Source organism: Xyrauchen texanus, chromosome 27 (assembly GCF_025860055.1).
Source record: "Xyrauchen texanus isolate HMW12.3.18 chromosome 27, RBS_HiC_50CHRs, whole genome shotgun sequence".
In the NCBI taxonomy this organism is placed as follows: domain Eukaryota; kingdom Metazoa; phylum Chordata; class Actinopteri; order Cypriniformes; family Catostomidae; genus Xyrauchen; species Xyrauchen texanus.
Window position 1 is genome coordinate 37484859 of NC_068302.1, and position 20169 is coordinate 37505027.

Consider the following 20169-nt stretch of genomic DNA (forward strand, 5'->3'; position numbering starts at 1 on the left):
ATCTCATTGTTTAGGGATGAAATTAAACTGGAATTTAAATTGGAGTCATATTAGCCATAGCCATCGTCCAAAAAAATATATAAAATGAGAATCTTTTTGCATTGTTTTAAAGGAATATTCAGTACAAGTGAAGCTCAGTCGACAGCATTTATGGCATAACTCGCCCCTCCTTAAAAAATAATAAAATAAAAAGCAAAAATCAGGGTTATAGTGATATTTGGAGGGTTTAAAGGCCAAAATATGAAGCATATAATTTTTTAAAGCACTTGCAACAATTTTTAGGTTAAAAGTCTATTTGTGCTGTACAGTTGTTTAAATCGACATTTTTAGTGGGTTTTAAGGTTTGTTTGTCATGGCAACAGAATTGTAAAACTGGCTATAACGTTACAAAGAAAAGGTTAGTAAGCGATTTGATCAAACTAAAATCATGTTAACATGCATATTGTTTATATCTTGTGGCTATACTTTAGAAACAGCGAGTATCTTAATGTTTACGGATTGGCCCCCATTCACTTACATTGAATGTGCCTCACTGGAACCCAGACGGACAATTCCAAATTAATTTGTGGAAATCAATGTCATCCTACAAATGCTGTTGATTGAGCTTAAATTGTATTGGACCCGGCATATTCCACATTTATTATTATTTTACAGTAGTAACAATAACTGTAATGCCTATGGTTTAAAGGTGGGAAACTAGTTTCTACCAAACGTTAGAAATGGTAAAGTTTTATAGTTGTAGTGAGTGCGTGCAGTAATAATGATAGAGATGTTGTACTAGCAGAGCAGGCTATCATTGTAGAGTTTTTTTTTTTTTTTGCTGACAACATTCAATAAAAAATAAACGTACAGCACATAATATCAACAATAAGAAATAAATAAAGACAAAAAAAATAAATTGTAAAAATAATAATAAAAAAAAAAAATAAGGGCCATTATATCACATAAAAAAGATCACATGAAGAGCCCAAAAGCAAATACTGCTTTCTTATTAACAGATACTGAGATCACGTTTAAATAATTTTCCATTTCTTTCTGAATATCATCGTAGAGTTGCGGCGCTGAACGCAACCGTTTGTCAAGAAGATGGCGGCGTGAAAAGATGTAGACTTAGTATTATCTACAGTGAAAGGCGCACCCGGGGTTGAATTTGTTCTCTGAATCCTCATTCGTGGTTTTATAAATTAAATTAACAAATCGGAACGAGTAAGTATTTTGTGTTTCAGAATGAGAGAATCCGAGTATTTTACAGCTTTCTTTGTCGGCTAACGATACATCCGCCATTTTTCTTGAGGGAAGCTAAGCGGATAGCACAAATACTAAAGCTGAACTGTACAACTCGAATAAAAATGGCATTATGAAATTCTTATAGGAAATAAAAACAGAAAAATTAAACATGCAATGCCGAATAAGTATGTAAGTGTTGCAGCGCTCAAATGAGCTATTTAGCATTTAAAGCTAACTGGATGCCTCTTAGATCTCATTGAACATTTCAGCTAGCGAATGTAACCTGCTTTCGGTCTTATTTTGAGATCAAATTGTAATATTCAAGTAAGTGGTAAGTGACCCCATAGCTCTTGTTTAAATGGTCCATTCATTTCTAAAGGAAAAAAGGGGTGGATTGTTTGGTTTGTTTACGAAGATGGCGGCACCCAGACAAGAGGCATGACAAATCCACATATCAACTTTTAACACACAAATCTCTATTGGCTTTGTATCCTTGTGCAAACTTAAATTTAAAAAAGTTCCTTAGAGGCCCTTAGAGGAAAAATGTCCGCGTCAAACAACTGCTATTAAAATATTATTTATTAATATTATTTTCCACTTTCACTGACTCATTTTTTTAACCAACATATGCAGGATTTGAACCCTTTAAATGCCCGTTTGTTTACATAATGCCACTGCTGTTTTAACAACACCCACAATTTTAGCTGCATAAATTATTCAATTGGCCTGCAAACAGAAAATAGGGAATAAGTTTGGCTCCGAAATGAAAGCATAATATCATATAATTCATGCTTTAATGGCACTGGGATCAAATATTGCTGTTTTAATGGGTTTCACTTGGGACATTTTTGTTCTGAGTGTAACTTCTCTGTGTACACCGTGTATTATAGATGTATTTTAGGAACTGAGGTTGCAATATAAAATCCATAAATGTATGCCGTTGGCATTAGCCAAAATTATCGAAAAGACCAAAAGTTCCCCATGGTCGCACAAGGGTTAATGCATAGTTTCAATCTAACCGTGCGATTTTGACCGGTGCGTGTTATGATATAGCACATGTTATCAACTTCAGTGAAAGCTGATATTTTGCTTGATTCACCGCCCATTTTTATTCGTTAGCTTGCATGTGTGTTTTTTAGCCTAGCCGCTCAGCAGCTAACAAGGCGCTTGCTTTAGCTGTAAGCGGGCTACAAGATGGCTGCATGCACATCTTCACTGAGCTCCGCTTCATCTCTGAAAGGCATTTAACCCACCCGCCGCAATTTTTACGCATATGGAGGTTTATGAAAAAAATGCCCGAGACTCCAGCTGCATGTAACGCTACGGCTTTGGAGTTATGTTCGTTCGTTTCTCCGTGAATTGGCGTTTGTTGAGCCGCCAGTGTTCGCCTCAATCACTCGTGATGAAAAGCGCCTTTCGCCGCTGAAATGGCGGCTCGCGCATATTTCAGCTAACCGGCTAACATCGTTTTACTGGCATTTTCGTGTTACATGCTGAACTTTTCAAGCACATATAAAGTCCAAATTTATTTTAATACACTTGCAATCACATAACGCAGCGGTTGGTGCAGAACCCGTGTGGTATTCAAACATTTTCAGGTGACCTATTTAGCTCGCGCTAAGCTACACAGTACTAGCGCGCTAAACACAATAGCACATAGCATTGGCACACGAATCCTGTTTGCATCCAAACTAAAATCAGGACTGTGCATGGGATTTGTGTCTCGTTAGAGAAGTGGACATGGCATCTTCAGGCACCGCGGGCTCTGTTCTGCAGCCTCGCTGGAAGAGGGTTGTCGGCTGGTCCGGTCCGGTTCCTCGCCCGAGACACGGACATCGAGCTGTGGCTATTAAAGAGCTGATGGTGGTGTTCGGCGGAGGGAATGAAGGCATTGTGGATGAGCTGCATGTCTATAACACAGGTGAGGACGTTTATACGTTGTAAAGAGGTTATTGATTTGATATTTCTGGATGAATTTATAACATTGTTTAGCCTATTGCTCGCCAGTTTTTATCTATCTCTGCCGCCTCGGTTTTATTCGTTTTGAACTGATCTTATTATTTAATCAGAGCACGTTTTAGTCTGGGTTTTGCATTGATTTCGGACCACTTGCGTACAGATCCACAGTTAGCTCCGTTGCATTAGCTTGCCAAGAAGTTAGCGGCTAGGCGCACTGGAATAGACTATCTTTGTGTTTAGTGTTTAGCTAACAAGCACTAAATTAAATTATGCATATGGTCGATTTGAGTCTCGTGTTTTCAGATAGTTGAACTCAGTACTTTGCAATTTAATTGCATCGACTGCTGAATAAATATATGTTTTTGTCTGCACTGTGTTGTGTAGCGATGTTATGTATAACCAACTGTGCTAAGTGTTTGTGTTGAAGTGTCAGCTAGCCAGCTATCGCTACAGCACTAGCCGTCTTCAGCTAGCCAAGCGGCGGAGAACTGGCTGGCACGCCAGGGAGAAAGCCAAGAGAAATGGCGGGTTAATAGAACGCCTGCTACGTCATCACAACACACAGGCCCCGCCCACTTGATTACCCGCATTGCCATGTAAATACTCCTAGTGTCAACTGAGTGGGATAGAGACTGTGTGGATGATTTTGTTGAATGTGGAGTTGTTGCATATGTTATTGTTTGAGGGTCCGAGAACTCGTAGATAGAAATGTAATGTGCCTACCATCTAAGATATTGAGTTGTCTGATTTGTACATGTTGTTGGCTGGGATGTTTTTTATTTAGTTGTAGACATTGTTCACATTAGTTCTGTTGTTGAAACCATACCATAAAGTACAAAATATGCAGTAAGATAAAGTTTGTTTACTGTAATCATGTTGCATTCTATTTGTTGTGCTACATTGTATCAGCTGAACTGAATGAAAGAATATGATGCATTGCAACCCACTACTGAGTGTACTGTATTAAACCGAACCAAAATGATGCAATTACACATTTCTCAACAGCCACCAATCAGTGGTTTATTCCTGCTGTCCGGGGTGACATTCCTCCTGGCTGCGCTGCGTATGGATTTGTTTGCGATGGCACACGGCTGCTTGCATTCGGGGGCATGGTTGAATACGGAAAGTACAGCAACGATCTCTATGAGCTACAGGTAAGCTCACCACCATCGTCTTTCACATTTTCAAATGTTGAGCTTAAAAGAATGCTTAATTTTCATGTACATTTTAAACAGGCCAGCAGATGGGAGTGGAAACGGTTGAAGCCCAAAGCCCCTAAGAATGGACCACCACCTTGTCCTCGTCTGGGCCACAGCTTTTCTCTAGTTGGAAACAAATGCTACTTGTTTGGTGGACTGGCGAATGACAGTGAGGATCCCAAAAACAATATTCCAAGGTAAACAACAAAGCCTTGTAAAGCTCATACTTAAGCCTTGCGTACACTTTACGACTCAAGCTCCTCTCCTTTGATGTTTTGATTCGGCGACTGGTCTGGAACGAGAAGTCTGGGATCTCACGACAAACAGTCTTGTGTGCGCACTCCTGCGACATGCTTAGTCTAGTCCTGGATGCTACGACAGTTTTCAAAACAGCTTGATATCTAGATATCTAGGTGTGCGCACTCATGACGAGCGATAGATGACAATGAGCCGCAGCCAATTAAATATAGAGAAAGCACGATAGATAACAAAAAAGTATTATAAAATAAAACTTCAACCACATCTCCCTACCCACTATGTTTTATTATTTTCCGCTGTTTTATAATTTTTTCCCTTGTCAATTTAGTGCAAATACGCATAAAACATGCACAAGCCCTTTTATGTTTGATGATGTTATCAAAAATAACTGTGTGAGTTTGTGAATTAATTTCATTATATTTTAAGATACATTTTGGGCGATCACTTGAAACAGGATGACGCTAAAGGCAGTTGTAACGGCCATTTTTTTGCCGGTTACGTTCAGATTTAAAGGGAAATAACCATAAGATCTACAAATTAAAGCAAATGCATGAACGTTAGGGTTGGGAACTGAGAACCGGTTCTTGTTCAGAACTGGTTCCATTCCCCCTCTCCCCAATTTGGAATTCCCAATGTACTCTAGGTCCTCAATGAGAGTGGCTGAGGACGAATCTCAGTTGCGCATCTTATCACATGGCTTGTTGAGCACGTTAACGCAGAGACCTAGTGCGTGTGGAGGCTTCACGCTATTCTCCGCGGCATCCACGCACAACTCGCCACGCCCCCACCGAGAGCGAGAACCACATTATAGCAACCACAAGGAGTAACCCCATGTGACTCTACCCTTCCTGGCAACCAGCCCAATTTGGTTGCTCAGGAGACCTGGCTGGAGTCACTCAGCACACCCTGGGACTCGAACTTGCGTTTCGTGGTAGTGATAGTCAGCGTCTTTACTCGCTGAGTTACCCAGGCCCCCGAACCGGTTCCATTCTTTTCAAAATACTGGAATCAGATGATCTTCGTGACTTTCGGTTCCGTTAACGGTTCCCCTGCTTGAATTTTCCGCCAATTCGGAAATTCCGAAACAGTGACGCTGCTCTCCAAAACATGGACCAGCACAGGTGAGCATATTTGATTGCATCTTATTCGATCAAATGCAGTAGCTGTGGTGCAGTAGTGCGGTCAAATCTATAGATGTAAAAATATAATATCACAGCAGTTGTTACAAGTGGTAACAACGGGTGTGTCTTATCTAGAGATGCAACAACTTATTGATAATTATCGATAATGAAAATCATCAACAACAAATGTCATCATCGTTTAGTTGGATATTTGTGCCGAGCATAGAGAAGCTCAGACATAGACATCACTTTACAGCCAAGTGAAAAATGCATCGCAAATGTAGAAATGTAAACTGCACTGGGTAGGGGAGGAGGATATTGTCATATGGTAATTGTTTTGGGTTACGTATGGTAGTCAAATAAAGAAAAGCCTCTATTTACAGCAGGGGTGTTCACACTTCTATGAATCAGATCTACTTTTTCATCATGTTATTGCAGCAAGATCTACCATGTAAAATAAAGGCTTTACATTATCACAATACCAACATTTCTGTAGTCTGTTGTGAAATTTGATGATTCACAATACCAGCTTCAAACCACAACAAATAATAACACTAACTAATAATAAGTTAATTATGGAAGAATGGTTTCAAAATCTTAAGTAATTATTCAAGACTAGTAAAACCGTTAATAATAACAATAAAAAACAGCAATGAATAGATTAAAAATAATAAAACCAGAAATACAAATTAAGAAATTCTGTGCTGTTTTTAACAGCAGTAAGATATGAAGCATTTAAATAAACATTCAGAATGAAATGCAATATAAAACTACTACTGTTCTTCACTGTATGATTATAATACATTAAAGTTATCCAGTCAAGTTCAGTGAGTGTTGTCTTGTTATTGTTTGGTTATTATAAAGTCGTACAAGACAGCAGCAGCAGGTCTATTAGCTTACATTTATACTTACAAGTCTGACATTTTAATACAAAGCTGCTTTTTTTTTCTCCACTGTTTACCTTCACTTTAGACATAACTCTCTGTGTTTACATGAATACCTCACCAAGACGGGCATTTTGGTGTAATTTTTAAATGTATTCAACCGTTCAGGTGCGCATTATTAGTGGGAGCATTCTCGGAACACGTTGTGCACACACATATGCCGCCTGTTAATCAAACAGTTGCTAGATCACTAACGAATTATAAAATGATGTGCTCATGATTACTTTCAACAGCAGAATAAGAATATGAACTTTCTAAAAGGTTACCTGTGTTGAACTTGCTGCTCAGATGCTGAAAATATTTACGTTGTCAGAGCTGCTGTTTATAACGGTAATAAGATAATTGGTTTCAGTGTGAGTGTGCCACAGTCTAGATAATTAATGGGAAACACTGAGATTTCTTATTTCTTTCTCTGTTCATACACCAGGTACCTTAATGATCTCTACACACTCGAGCTACGCCCAGGCAGTAACGTAGCAAGCTGGGACATCCCCATTACATACGGCGTGCTGCCCCCTCCTCGAGAGAGCCACACTGCTGTCATCTACACAGAGAAAACATCCAAAAAGTCTCGCCTCGTCATCTACGGCGGCATGAGTGGCTGCCGTCTTGGAGACCTCTGGACTTTAGATATCGGTGTGAGAATATACTAGTTTGCAATTAAAAAAAATAAAAAATTGTCAATCCTGTTAAATAATTTAATATGCAATAACACTTAGTTTGTGTGCGATTTGCTCTGGTCTGTAGATACTTTGACCTGGAACAAACCAGCCATAAGTGGCGTGGGGCCTCTGCCTCGCAGTTTACACTCTGCCACCACTATAAACAACAAGTGAGTCACAACCTCAAATGATACATTATATAAATTTGATTTTATTTATTTTTGATAGTCGAGTTGGTGTGGTATTAACTAACTCCGGTCTCTTTTCATAGGATGTTTGTGTTTGGTGGATGGGTCCCTCTTGTTATGGATGATGTCAAAGTAGCTACACATGAGAAGGAATGGAAGTGCACTAACACTTTGGCCTGTTTAAATCTAGGTAGGTTTGACAAATGACCTCTAGCACCCTAGAAGCCATGTGATAGTTATTCAAAGACAAGCTTTTGTTTTTTGTTTTTAACCTTGACTTTCTATAACTTTTAGACACAATGTCATGGGATACTATCTTGATGGACTCTCTAGAGGATAATATCCCTAGGGCCAGAGCTGGACACTGCTCTGTGGGTATTAATAATAGGCTGTATGTCTGGAGTGGCAGAGATGGTTACCGCAAAGCCTGGAACAACCAAGTGTGCTGCAAAGACCTGTGGTACCTGGAGACAGGTGGGCTATTGAGTTTCCTGGTATTTTGCATCTGTAAATTTCATAATTTTGAAATAAAATAAAGTTTGGAAATCTTTCAGTGTTAGAATTTTTACCATTCTGAATTTATCTGCCATTTACGTAATTATGATATTTGCATGAATTCAGGTAGTTTATTTCCTTTATTAAATTGTATTCTGCCTTGCTTTCTTGATTTAGCATTTAATTTACTTGGAACTAAAACCTTAAATGTTAACAATTTCCTTGCTGTCATATATCCCATTTAGTGATAGACCGACCGATATGTCAGCCAGGCCGATTAATCAGTCGATATTTGGCCATTTTGCATTACCGAGATTGGCCGGTAACTGTGTTTTCTTGGCCGATTAACAGAAGCGTTAACTTTCACTTGTGTCAGTTTCAAAATCTACCAACAGATTTGTCAATGGAAAGTAAACCATTTCTGTTTTTAAATACTTAATAGCTTTTTAATTTTATTCTTAGTAGTTCAAAAAATTATCTTATCATTAACCTACCCTCATGTCATCCCAGATGTGTATGACAGATGTGAAGATTTTTTTAAGAATATTTCAGATCAGTAGGTCCTCACAATGCCAGTGAATGGCGGCCTGAACTTTGAAGCTCCAAAAACACAAAGACAGTATAAAAGTAATCCATATGACTGTAGTGGTTCAATCCATTGTCCATGTGTGAGTCTAATATTTAAGTCCTTTTTTAATATCAATCTCCACTTTCGCATGTGCCTTTCAGAGGTGCAGATTTAGAGTAAAGAAAAGTAGTAATAGTATAAGTATAGAGTACTTTTGTTTCTTTTATGTGATTTTTGGAGCTTCAAAGGTCTGGCCACCATTGACTTGCATTGTATGGACCTACAGAGCTGAGATTTTTCTAAAAATCTGAGTTCTGCAGAAGAAGTAAAGTCATACACATCTAGGATGGCATGAGGGTGAGTAAATGATGAGAGGATTTATATTTTTGGGAGAACTATCCCTTTGTGATTTTAAAATGATTTTTAATCTCATATTTTCATAATTTCCAGGTAAACCAGTTTGAATTACCACGGTGTATGAAATGTGCTAAATAAATAAACTTGCCTTTTTTTTTTCTTCCCCCAAGCAAATTTGAGTAATATTGTATAAAATGAGTGTTCTTTTTACTTAAGAAATTGTGTACATCTGATTTGTTGTTAAATTGTGTGTCAGCATTTTTACCAGCCATCCTGCTATTTATATATTGTATCTGTATCCGCTATCAAAAAACCCATATCGGTCAACCACTATTACACTCACTTATTGTATCGGCATCTTTTATCAGATCGTCCTTTGCCTCCATCACGTGTGCAACTGGTCCGTGCCAACACCAACTCTCTGGAGGTGAGCTGGGGGGCAGTGCCCACTGCAGACACATACCTGCTACAGCTACAGAAATATGATATCCCTGCTGCGACAGCTGCCACGTCACCGACCGTCAACCCCACCCCGTCCCTACCCGTGAACTTGCCCAAGAGTCCATTGCCTGCCGCTGCTGCTCCTGCAGCTCAGAGCATGCCCCGTTCTGGTGTCACACTGGTGCAACAAGTTTCTTCACCCACCACTGCCATGCCAGGCAGCCCACTAGCAGCCTCACCTCGTGGGCCAGGTACAGACCCAGCTTAATTATGTTTTGCCTTTTTTCTTTCACATGTCTTTTTATATTCCTGATTACCTTTAAAAAGGGGCAGTTCACCCATATAAGCATAAGGTCATACATGTGATGTTAACATTTATGCTCTTGATTTCTAGCTATTCTTAAATTGGCGGTGCCTCATTCCACACCTGGGACGTCTGTTGTTACTGTACGTCAGGCCAACCAAGGAGCTAAATCCCCGGTCACTGTTACATCACTTCCAGCAGGGGTCCGCATGGTTGTCCCTGCACATAGCACCCAGGGCACGGTATGTATACATCAGCATTATTGGTGTACTCAATGTTTTCCTAGTACTTCTTACAGATGTTTAAATTTTTTATATTTTTTTATATATAGTGCTGGCAGATTCGCAGCTTCATGAACACTGCCATGTTGAGTTCACATAACCAGCTGAATATTACTTTATCTCAATAATCCCCTGTAACTAGATACATTCACTTACTGAATAAATGTATCTTGGCTGTCTACGAATAGTACAGATTTACAATGACCGCTAACTGTGCATGATGCTGCATTTATGCCACTAGCTCTCAGTGAACAAACCAAGTGCACCTTTAAAATCTTTGTCTATGTTTTGGTATCCAGCCAATCGGCAGTAGCCCTCAGATGAGTGGCATGGCTGCTTTAGCTGCAGCTGCAGCTGCCACACAGAAGATCCCTCCCTCTTCCACGAACACAATGCTAAATGTTCCAGCAGGAGCCACCCTAGTGAAGACAGTCACTATGACTCCTGGATCTGCTTCTATCAAAGTAGCTTCACCGATGATGGTAAGTGCAGTTAATGAGATCATTAGTGAATTTGGGTTCCGTACCATATACAAGCAAACAACGCTTGGGATAAAAACATCTGCAAAATGAGTTAAAGGAAAATGCATGAATTCAAGGCTCAATAATAAGAATGGCCCACTTGCACAGGGCCAGTGTGATGACATTTTGGGCCAGTTGATGGACCTGAAAGTTTTACTTTCGTTTTCATGCCTTGCAAACATAAACATTTGGATTTCTGTGATGTTTTAAACACTGTTGCTGTGAATTCTGCTTATATAAACTTGTCACCAAGGAACCATTACCATGCTGGCAAACACAGATGGTTTTGTTGAAATTGTGAGAATTATTTGTCATAGTCTTTGAGTCACCTGTAAGAATGAGTTGTAAATTAATAATCAATCAGTAATGTTTTACATCATATGCAATGTTTTTACAGCAAAGCTAGTTAATTGTAAAGAAAACAGAACATGAAAATTAAAAATGTAAATGTTATTCCTGCAATATACAAGTATAGAAATCGATTGCTAAAAAAAAACATTTATTTGTTTATTCATGGTGAAAAATGTTGGCAGAGCAAATAACGGCACATCCACACTAATACGTTTCGGTTTGAAAATGCATTAATTTTTCGACGTTTTGGCCTTCTGTCCACACTGATGCCTTTATTGTCGAGCCAAAACTGAGCTTTTCGAAAATGCTCTCCCAAGTGGATAAATCTGAAAATGGAGTCTTCGCGTTGTAGTGTGGAAAGGGAAAACGTAACAACTTTTTACGCTGTACATCTTGACAGCAGTCTCCTTCGCAATCATGATTTCAAGCTTGATTACACTTCATATAGTGACAACTAGTGCTCTGCGCATATGTCATGTACTATTGTTATTGTCAATCCCTGAATGATTAAATGTTTAGGAAGTGGTACTTTTCATTTACACATTTGACATCCAACTGTAAGTCAGTGATCTTCCCTTTTTGTTGTTAAGTTGTACATAAATAAATCTAAATATCCAGTTCCTCCTTTGGCTGTGTCGATACAATCAAATATCGATATATCGTGAAACTTTTTCTCACAATATTCTATCGATAATTAGATCCATGTATCGTGATATTTTCGGTGCAGTCCAAGACGCATCTACGAGGCATAAAAGAGACTGAAACTGATCCTGCAGGTTTCTCTTGCAGACAATGCTGGACCTCTCACGTGTTTGGATCAAGGGCCGGGCACAAATATTGATTTTCAACTTAATCTTCAATTGTACAATCTCCACATCAATTCTTAAAATGCCAAGATCGCTCTTTCTTTCTATCTGCAATCCCCAGCAATCATATGTGCGTAAATACTTCCCATATGCTACAAAAAAATTCTGTGATTTATCCATTGGCTGGTAATTTTTTATATTTCACCCACCACTGTTTGAGTTGTGTAGTGGTGAAGTTCAGATCTTCTTAGTGGTGGTGGTGTAGTGGTCTAAGCACATAACTGGTAATCTGGTGATCAGAAGGTTGCTGGTTCGAGCCCCACAGCCACCACCATTGTGTCCTTGAGCAAGGCACTTAACTCCAGGTTGCTCCGGGGGGATTGTCCCTGTAATAAGTGCACTGTAAGTCGCTTTGGATAAAAGCGTCTGCCAAATGCATAAATGTAAATGTTCTTCAGAAGATCTTTTCACTGCATGATGAAAGTAAATGTTTTGACTCTTTCTATGTAATGTGAGTCCAATGACAAGATCCAAGAAAACCATTTGTTGTTTAATAATGTCTCTTTTAATATCCCTTCTGTTGTCTACAGTCACTTATTTATCAAAATAATTAAAAGAAACATTTTATTCTAATCACATATAGCATGAATGCTGTAAAGAAGCCATTCAACTAAACAAAAACTACTGTCAAAGACCACATGTCTTAAAGAGACAGTACCATTTTAGCAATTGTAAATACTTGTTAATATTACAAATTAGGCATATAAACAACAAGCAATATAATATATGCAATTTCAGTACATCATGTTTATTGATGTAATATATGGAATACATATAACTTTTTAAAAAGGCTAAAATGTCAGCACAATGATGGAAAACTAATGATAAAATTATGTTTTAAAAATTGATACTCTATGTCCATAATTTAAAAAGTTAGAAGGTCCCCTGTATAATGAGAAAAACAAAACAAAATGGACATTAAATCTGAAGTATACCCAAATTAATTGAAATTAAAATAAAAATTGAATCATGATATCGTGATGTATCACGATATATCGAATTATGACGTGTTTCATGAGGTAGTTGGTGATACCCTAGTTCGTCCACCCATATCTTGTCTGTGTCTGATGTGTCTGGGTTCCTTCTATTCCAGGTTACTAACCCTGCTACCCGAATGCTAAAAACGGCTGCAGCACAGGTTGGCACTTCAGCCATCTCTACTTCCAACACCCAGACTCGCCCCATCATCACTGTGCACAAATCAGGCACAGTGACCGTAGCCCAGCAGGCCCAGGTCGTCACCACCATGGTTGGAGGAGTCACCAAAACTATAACGCTTGTCAAGAGCCCCATCACGATGGGTGGCAGCAGTGCTCTGGTAAGATGAACAACCATTGTTTATTTTCTGGACTCAAATGTAGTGTGCAGTGACAAGGTTTCAAAGTAAAATATAACTCTTACAAACCCGATGGCTGTTCCATCATGAACTGCTTGGGGTTTGTGCACCCGTTATTGGAAAGTCCTGACCTGAGATGTCACATAAAGGGATCGTTCACTCTAGTGAACTAAAAAAAATGGATAATTAGCAGTATGTCTTGACTGCTCTTTCCCATAAAATAAAAGTGTACTCTTTATACTGCCAAGCTCTAAAAGAAAAGGTCCAAATGACTCATGCATTATATTCCAAGTTTTCGGAAGGAATATGATAGCTTTGAGCAACAGACCAAAATTCAAGATATAGCATGGACATTTGCACACAGTCTCTACCATGTATCTTCTGCTTTATTCCATGGAGGAGAAAAATTTATGGTTTTCACATGATCATTTTTTTTGGGTGAACAATCCTTTAATAGAAGTACTTATCATTGACAACTTCCCCTTTTTTGATTGTGAACTTCAGTTGTGGGCAACCCCCAAGTAATAACCTTTTTACTATTCACAGATCTCCAGTCTTGGGAAAATGATGTCTGTTGTTCAGACCAAACCAGTGCAATCGTCTGCAGTGACTGGACAGGCTGGAAGCAGTCCTGTTACTTTAATACAGGTCAGCAATCTAGCCTATCGAGACATTTCTTTACCTGATTCTGTATCATTGCAATATTAAACACATTATCCGTAGCTTGTGATTTTTACATTTTCTTTTTTTCTCTTAGACAAAGACTCCTCTGCCTGCTGGTACCATCTTGAAGCTTGTCACATCTGCAGATGGCAAGCCCACCACTATCATTACAACTTCCCAGGCAGGAGGGACTGGCACCAAGCCCAAAATCCTGGGCATCAGCAGTGTCTCTCCAACCACCACCAATAAACCAGGCACCACCATTATTAAAACCATTCCTATGTCTGCCATTCAACAAGGAGCTACTAGTCAGTTTCATATTTGACTCCATTATTAGACCGCTAGACTGTTATTATTGCTCTTGAGTTAAGCCATTTTATACACAAATTGGATGATTTGTTATACTCATGATTTCCTGTTATTTCCTTTCTAATCACAAGGTGTGACCAGCACTTCTGGTATAAAGTCCCCTATCACAATTATTACCACCAAAATGGTTACTCCTGGCACACCAGGCAAAATCATAACAGCTGTGCCTAAACTGGCTACAGGAGCAGGACAACAGGGGGTCACACAGGTGAGAGTCTCCATGGAAATGGAGGTCACAGTTATTTTGGTTTTATCAGCCATGGTTTTGTTTATCTAAAAAAAAAAAATGTGTCTGTATTATGGTATTAGTGGTTCTTGACTTAAGTCATAAAAAAGAAATTTGCTCTTAGGTGGTCCTGAAGGGGGCACCAGGTCAGCCTGGCACCATCCTGCGTACTCTTCCTATGGGTGGAGTGCGTCTAGTTTCCCCAGGCACTGTGTCAGCTGGCAAACCAACTGTTACCACATTAGTCGTCAAGGGTACCACAGGTATGAATTTTCAGGCCGCAACTTTCGCAATAATCTTGGCACAGGTTTTCCCGTAGCTTGAGTATCTGCAAAATTTGTTCATCTTTGACAAATCTAGAGTACTTTGTACAATTGGGTTTCCTGAAAAAATAAAATGCTGTTCTAAATGTACATTCCTTTGAATTTAGGAGTCACAACTCTGGGCACAGTAACTGGTACTGTAACCAGCAGTGTGGCAGGGGGCAATGTGGCAAGTGTTAACGCCAGCCTGGCAACACCTGTCACCAATCTTGCCACCATTGCTACGTTGGCCAGTCAGGTGATTAATCCATCAGCCATCTCTGTATCTGCTGCCCAGACCAACCTTGCCACTGCCACAATACAGGTGAGGCATCTCTTATCAGTCAAGATATGTATTCATAAAAAAGAGTGGTCTTAATGTGTTACATGTTGAAGAACTCTGGTAATTAGGTCTGTCAATTAGGGCTGTCAACAAGGCTAAGAAATGAAATTTGAATTATATTCAAATTTTAAAGACATTATTTCAGGTAGTGGGAAAATCTAAAAGACATCTGACTTTTAAATCAACGTTGTCTCCTACGTCCTCAAGAGATGCAACAAATTAACAAACCAATGTTGTAGTGATTGTTTATTACAAAGAACATATCTGTCTGTTACAAATGTGCATCAAATTATAATCATAAGATTTAGCCAGTTCATATGCTCAAATATTATGTAAAAAAAGTCAAACGAGAAAAGAAACACTTCATTAGACGGCTGTGTTAAATTACACAGTAGCCCGTACCGGTGCCATATTACTACCGCAGGCTCCAGCTTTAAAATATAGGCGACTAGGGATGTCACGATGTGAATTTATAATGGCACGATTATTGTCTGATTAAAAAAAATCACAGTTTCAAAATTTTTACAATCATCTGCAAACGTACCTATTATGCAACAATAAAAACCTCTACAAACATATCACAACTTAAGTTTTATTGCAGCATTTGTTAGGACATGCAGTTAACACATATATTCCTACTTTTAACTGAAAACAAGTGGAAAACAATTAGGTAAAGTACTTGTATTTAAGTTTTTGCAATTTTCTCTATCTGATACCAAAACGTACTGTACCTTTTCAACAAAAAAGTATATATTAAGTAAAATAAAATTATATATAAATTAAAAATAAATAACCAATAAATATATAATAAACCATATCTTTAAAATAAAACTGTCAAGCTAGGAGAACCTTCTTTCTTTATTCAGTAATCTAATGATCAGCCAGATAATCACAACTCTTTTAAATGTAAAATATACAACTCTTCGGATTTACACCTTTTCAATTTTGTGTTTGAAGTTACCAAAAGGTAAGTAGGTACACTACATATAATATTTACTGCGGATTGTGATCCCTCAGGTGCTGGAACATATTAGATGTTTTCACCGCTTTTGCTGAATCTTTTCATCTGCTCGTTTTGCATACTGGATACTCCTCTTCAACAACTCCTGTGTCATTTTTTCAGATAGACAAAATGCTTCTAAATAGCTAATATATTTAGCTTCTTCGGCGGATACAACTCCGGGAGATCGCATTGTTCCGCCATGTTTTCATTTTGAGTTTCACGTGCGCTGAAATTTTACGTTCTGCGCACACCCCGCCTTACCTAGACAATCACCTCGTGAACTCCGTTACCATAGTAACAGCCTCACAGACCAGCCAAGCAGGGGCCAGGACACACAAACACACATTGTTAGACCGACACCGAAAGACTCCTTTTCAGTAACAAAATATTTAAATAGACAACATGGTTGTTTTTTCCGTTTTTTCCAGTCCAAATTCTTACGGTTTAATAACAGTGACCATTTTAACTGCGGTTAATTGTGAAATCTGGTAATCACGACATCCCTACTGGTGACACCAGTGTTTTTAATTAAATACAGTTGTTTGTATGTACCTAATGCTTATGCAGCGAAATGCTTATAAGAGAGCAAAACATGGTCTTTGGAGGTTGTGTCTTGACTTCCACCTAAGGGGTTGTTCATTCCGATCTAATCCGCCTTTTTCTATGTAAGTATTCACTAGACGGGCATCTTTGATCGCTGTAATGGCTTGTGTAGTAATAATGTATTTTTTTTAGACACCGTGTCAATTTAAAGGAAGTTCAACATTTAAAACACGTCTTGAGACATTCTGCTTTATTCGTTCCACTGCGCCCAGTGCCGCAGATAAGTGGGGGACAACTGGACCTTTTGTCTCAGGCTTGAGGGGGGGCCCACAGAAAGTCTGTTCCATATTGTAGAGCGTATGTAAATGCATTCAGCAGGAGATGCGGATAGAAACGCAGAGCCATCAGGGTATCGCACATTGATTGAATAACTGCATTCACTGTGGATTTTTATTTTACATTCAGCTAATATTCAAAATTAGAATTTTTTATTTGATTGTCAATAGTTTTAAAATTATTCCAGAAAATCTACAAAAATTTAACTTTTTTTTTTTTATCCTTTTAAAATGTAGTGTATTTAATTTTAACGCATTTGGTTCTTTTGAAGGAAGGACAACTAATCTCAAAAGTATCGTTTTAGTTTGGCAATCCATATTTGTCTTTTTTTCCTTTTTGTTAATAATTTTTGTCTGTTAGTCGGCAGCCCAGCCTACTCAAGTAACTCTGATCACCACTCCCAGTGGTGCTGAGGACCAACCTGCACAGGACTTGCCTGTCTCCATCATGGCATCTCCCACATCTGAGCAGCCCTCTTCCACTGGTGCTGATGCTGGAGATAGTGCAGGCAACAGTGCTGGTACTGTGACGTTGGTCTGCTCCAACCCTCCATGTGAAACTCATGAGACTGGAACAACCAACACCGCTACAACAGCTTCTGCTAAAATGGGCACTGAACAGATCTGTTCCAACCCTCCATGTGAAACTCATGAGACTGGAACAACCAACACAGCTACAACAGCTGCTGCTCAACTGGGCAACGGACAGATCTGCTCCAACCCACCATGTGAGACACACGTAACGGGCACCACCAACACCTCTACGACTGCCTCTGCCAATATGGGCAGGGCACAACAGGTGACAATTCTCAACTATCACACTGCACTAAGACATTTCAGTACCATTTTACTTTCCAGCCACTTCCTACCATTAATTACTATTATCTATACAAAAGTTCTGAGTTTCGTCATAAGCATTTCAATCCCCAGTGTACAAGTGTGAACTGCTCAAATGACAAATTAATTTGACTTGACTTAACAGGTGTGCACCAACCCACCTTCAGAAACCCATGACACAGGCACCACTAACACCGCCACCACTGCCAGCTGCAACATGGGCTCTAAAGAGATGGGCAAGTCAGTGAACAGCAAGACAGAGTCATCTACTTCATCGTCGGCTTCCGGGTCAGAACCAGCCACACCTGTCGAAGAAAACAGTGGCCCTTCTGGTTCCATGCGGCCAGAGAATCCCCGTACGGGGACCACCAACACCTCCACCACAGCCCGCTCCAACATGGGCTCTGATCAGACAGGAACCGTGCAGAGCTCTAGCAAAAGCCAAGCTGCAATCTCCTCCACAATGACAGCCGTTTGCACCAATCGTTCCTGTGAGACGGACAAGACGGTTACCACAGAATCATCCACTGTGTCTGGTGTTGAAGACGTCCAACAGGTCTGCTCGAAACCTCAGTGTGAAACACATGAAACGGACACGACCAATACTGCTAAGCAATCGACCTCCAGTTTGGAAAGTGGGCAGAGCAAAGTTGTGCAGAAGGTGTGTTCAAACCCACACTGTGAAACCCACGAAACGGGCACTACCAACACGCCAACACAAGCGTCATCTACTATTGGAGCAGAACAGAATAGCAGTGTACAAAGGGTGTGTTCCAACCGCCCCTGTGAAACTCACGAAATGGGCACTACCAACATGCCAACACAAGCGTCATCTACTATTGGAGCAGAACAGAATAGCAGTGTACAAAGGGTGTGTTCCAACCCACCACGTGAAACCCATGAAACAGGCACTACCAATACTGCAACTCAGGCGTCATCTACTATTGGAGCGGAACAGAATAGCAGTGTACAAAGGGTGTGTTCCAACCCGCCCTGTGAAACCCACGAAACGGGCACTACCAACACGCCAACACAGGCATCGTCTACTATTGGAACGGGTCAGAATGACGGTGTACAAAGGGTGTGTTCAAACCCACCCTGTGAAACCCACGAAACGGGCACTACCAACACGCCAACACAGGTGTCATCAACTATTGGTACAGGGCAGAATGGCACTGTGCAGAGGGTGTGCTCCAATCCACCCTGTGAAACTCATGAAACGGGCACTACCAATACATCTACAACTGCGACTAGCAGCTTAGAGACTGGAGAAGGAACAGGTATGTGTCTCCCACTACTTTTAATGTTAAATTATAAAGTGTGCATTATTTCAGCTTCAACTGCGTTCAGTATCAGAATTTGTGAAAAACATCACTACCCCATGAATCTTGAAGACAAAGATCACGAATCAGAGAATTGCTGCAAACAAAGTGTGGTAAAAGTGCTCTGCAGCAACCGCCTACTCCCATGAAGCACTGTTAATGACGCAATCAAGTTGGTCTCACTACACTCTCAAATAACTTGCATATTCACATATATATGAAAGTTTTGCAATTTAGTTACTTTCTATACTTTCAGTTGTTTTAATTGTAGTTCATTCTCTTATTAAAGACATCAAGTAGGGGTGGGTAAAAATATAGATTTTCCGTTGTATCACAATCTCGATATTGATTCTTAAATGCCAATATCTGTCTTCTACCCTATGCATAATCCTCCACTTACAACTCACATTTGTAACCAAATGTTGTCCTATTTGACTAAAATGTATATATTTGACAACTGGTTGGTTAATGTTTACATTTCACTCACCAGTAATTGTGTAGTATAGTCATGGATTATTCAGCAGCGAGATCCTTCCACTGCGTCTTGCGAGTAAAAGTTGTTCCTTGTAATGCGTGTCCAAAGACGCGATCCATGGCAGTAGCGCCTGCAGCTCTATGGCCGTACACTCTGTGCATACAATGATCGCTCCGACTAACCTGAAAAAAAATTTATTTGAGAATATTTCAGCAGTCATGAAGTGTGTCCCGTATTTTGTTTAATGTTTAAAAGAACTAGCAATGCATGATTCGCAAATGAATAATTCTTTTGAGCCAGTTATTTACAGTGAAACAGGCTTGTAAAGCAGTCTGAATTGATTTGTGATTCAGTACAATTTGTTCGGACCGCTCTCTTACTGAATCATTTGGAATGGTTTCTCCGCATCGGCATATTTATGAACGCAGAACAAACAGCGCTGGATAAAGTGGATAATTACCTACAATCAACTGAAGTAAAATGCTGCCTTTTTGAGAGGTAATTGAGAAACTTAAGCTAGTGCTGTGTCATGAGAATAAGGGGCTGTTCACACCGAATGTGTTTTTGCATCTTTTTTTTTTCAATCATTTTTCATAATGTTTTTCATAAACATATGCTAGATGGATGTGACCACTACGTCACTATTGCTATGATTTTAGCATCTTTCACAGAA

At 39.5% G+C, this 20169-nt stretch overlaps 1 protein-coding gene across 4 annotated transcripts in view; it reads left to right on the plus strand.

Annotated features, from left to right (window-relative positions):
* Positions 1-1008: 1008 nt before the first annotated feature.
* Positions 1009-20169, plus strand: part of LOC127620714 (host cell factor 1-like) — a 28042-nt gene continuing 8881 nt past the window's right edge. The window contains exons 1-19 of one of the 4 annotated variants that reach the window (XM_052093914.1): positions 1009-1206; positions 2958-3148; positions 4192-4340; positions 4422-4582; positions 7136-7344; positions 7456-7540; positions 7642-7748; positions 7853-8032; positions 9347-9670; positions 9814-9965; positions 10304-10486; positions 12836-13060; positions 13625-13726; positions 13836-14049; positions 14182-14318; positions 14461-14599; positions 14767-14963; positions 17224-17661; positions 17845-18979. In XM_052093914.1, the coding sequence (XP_051949874.1) occupies positions 2968-3148; positions 4192-4340; positions 4422-4582; positions 7136-7344; positions 7456-7540; positions 7642-7748; positions 7853-8032; positions 9347-9670; positions 9814-9965; positions 10304-10486; positions 12836-13060; positions 13625-13726; positions 13836-14049; positions 14182-14318; positions 14461-14599; positions 14767-14963; positions 17224-17661; positions 17845-18979 (4318 nt within the window). In that variant the 5' untranslated portion in view covers positions 1009-1206; positions 2958-2967. Of the gene's footprint in view, positions 1207-2418; positions 2826-2957; positions 3149-3665; positions 3783-4191; positions 4341-4421; positions 4583-7135; positions 7345-7455; positions 7541-7641; positions 7749-7852; positions 8033-9346; positions 9671-9813; positions 9966-10303; positions 10487-12835; positions 13061-13624; positions 13727-13835; positions 14050-14181; positions 14319-14460; positions 14600-14766; positions 14964-17223; positions 17662-17844; positions 18980-20169 lie in introns of those variants that run through there. The other 3 variants (XM_052093912.1, XM_052093913.1, XM_052093915.1) reach the window with 3 other exon arrangements.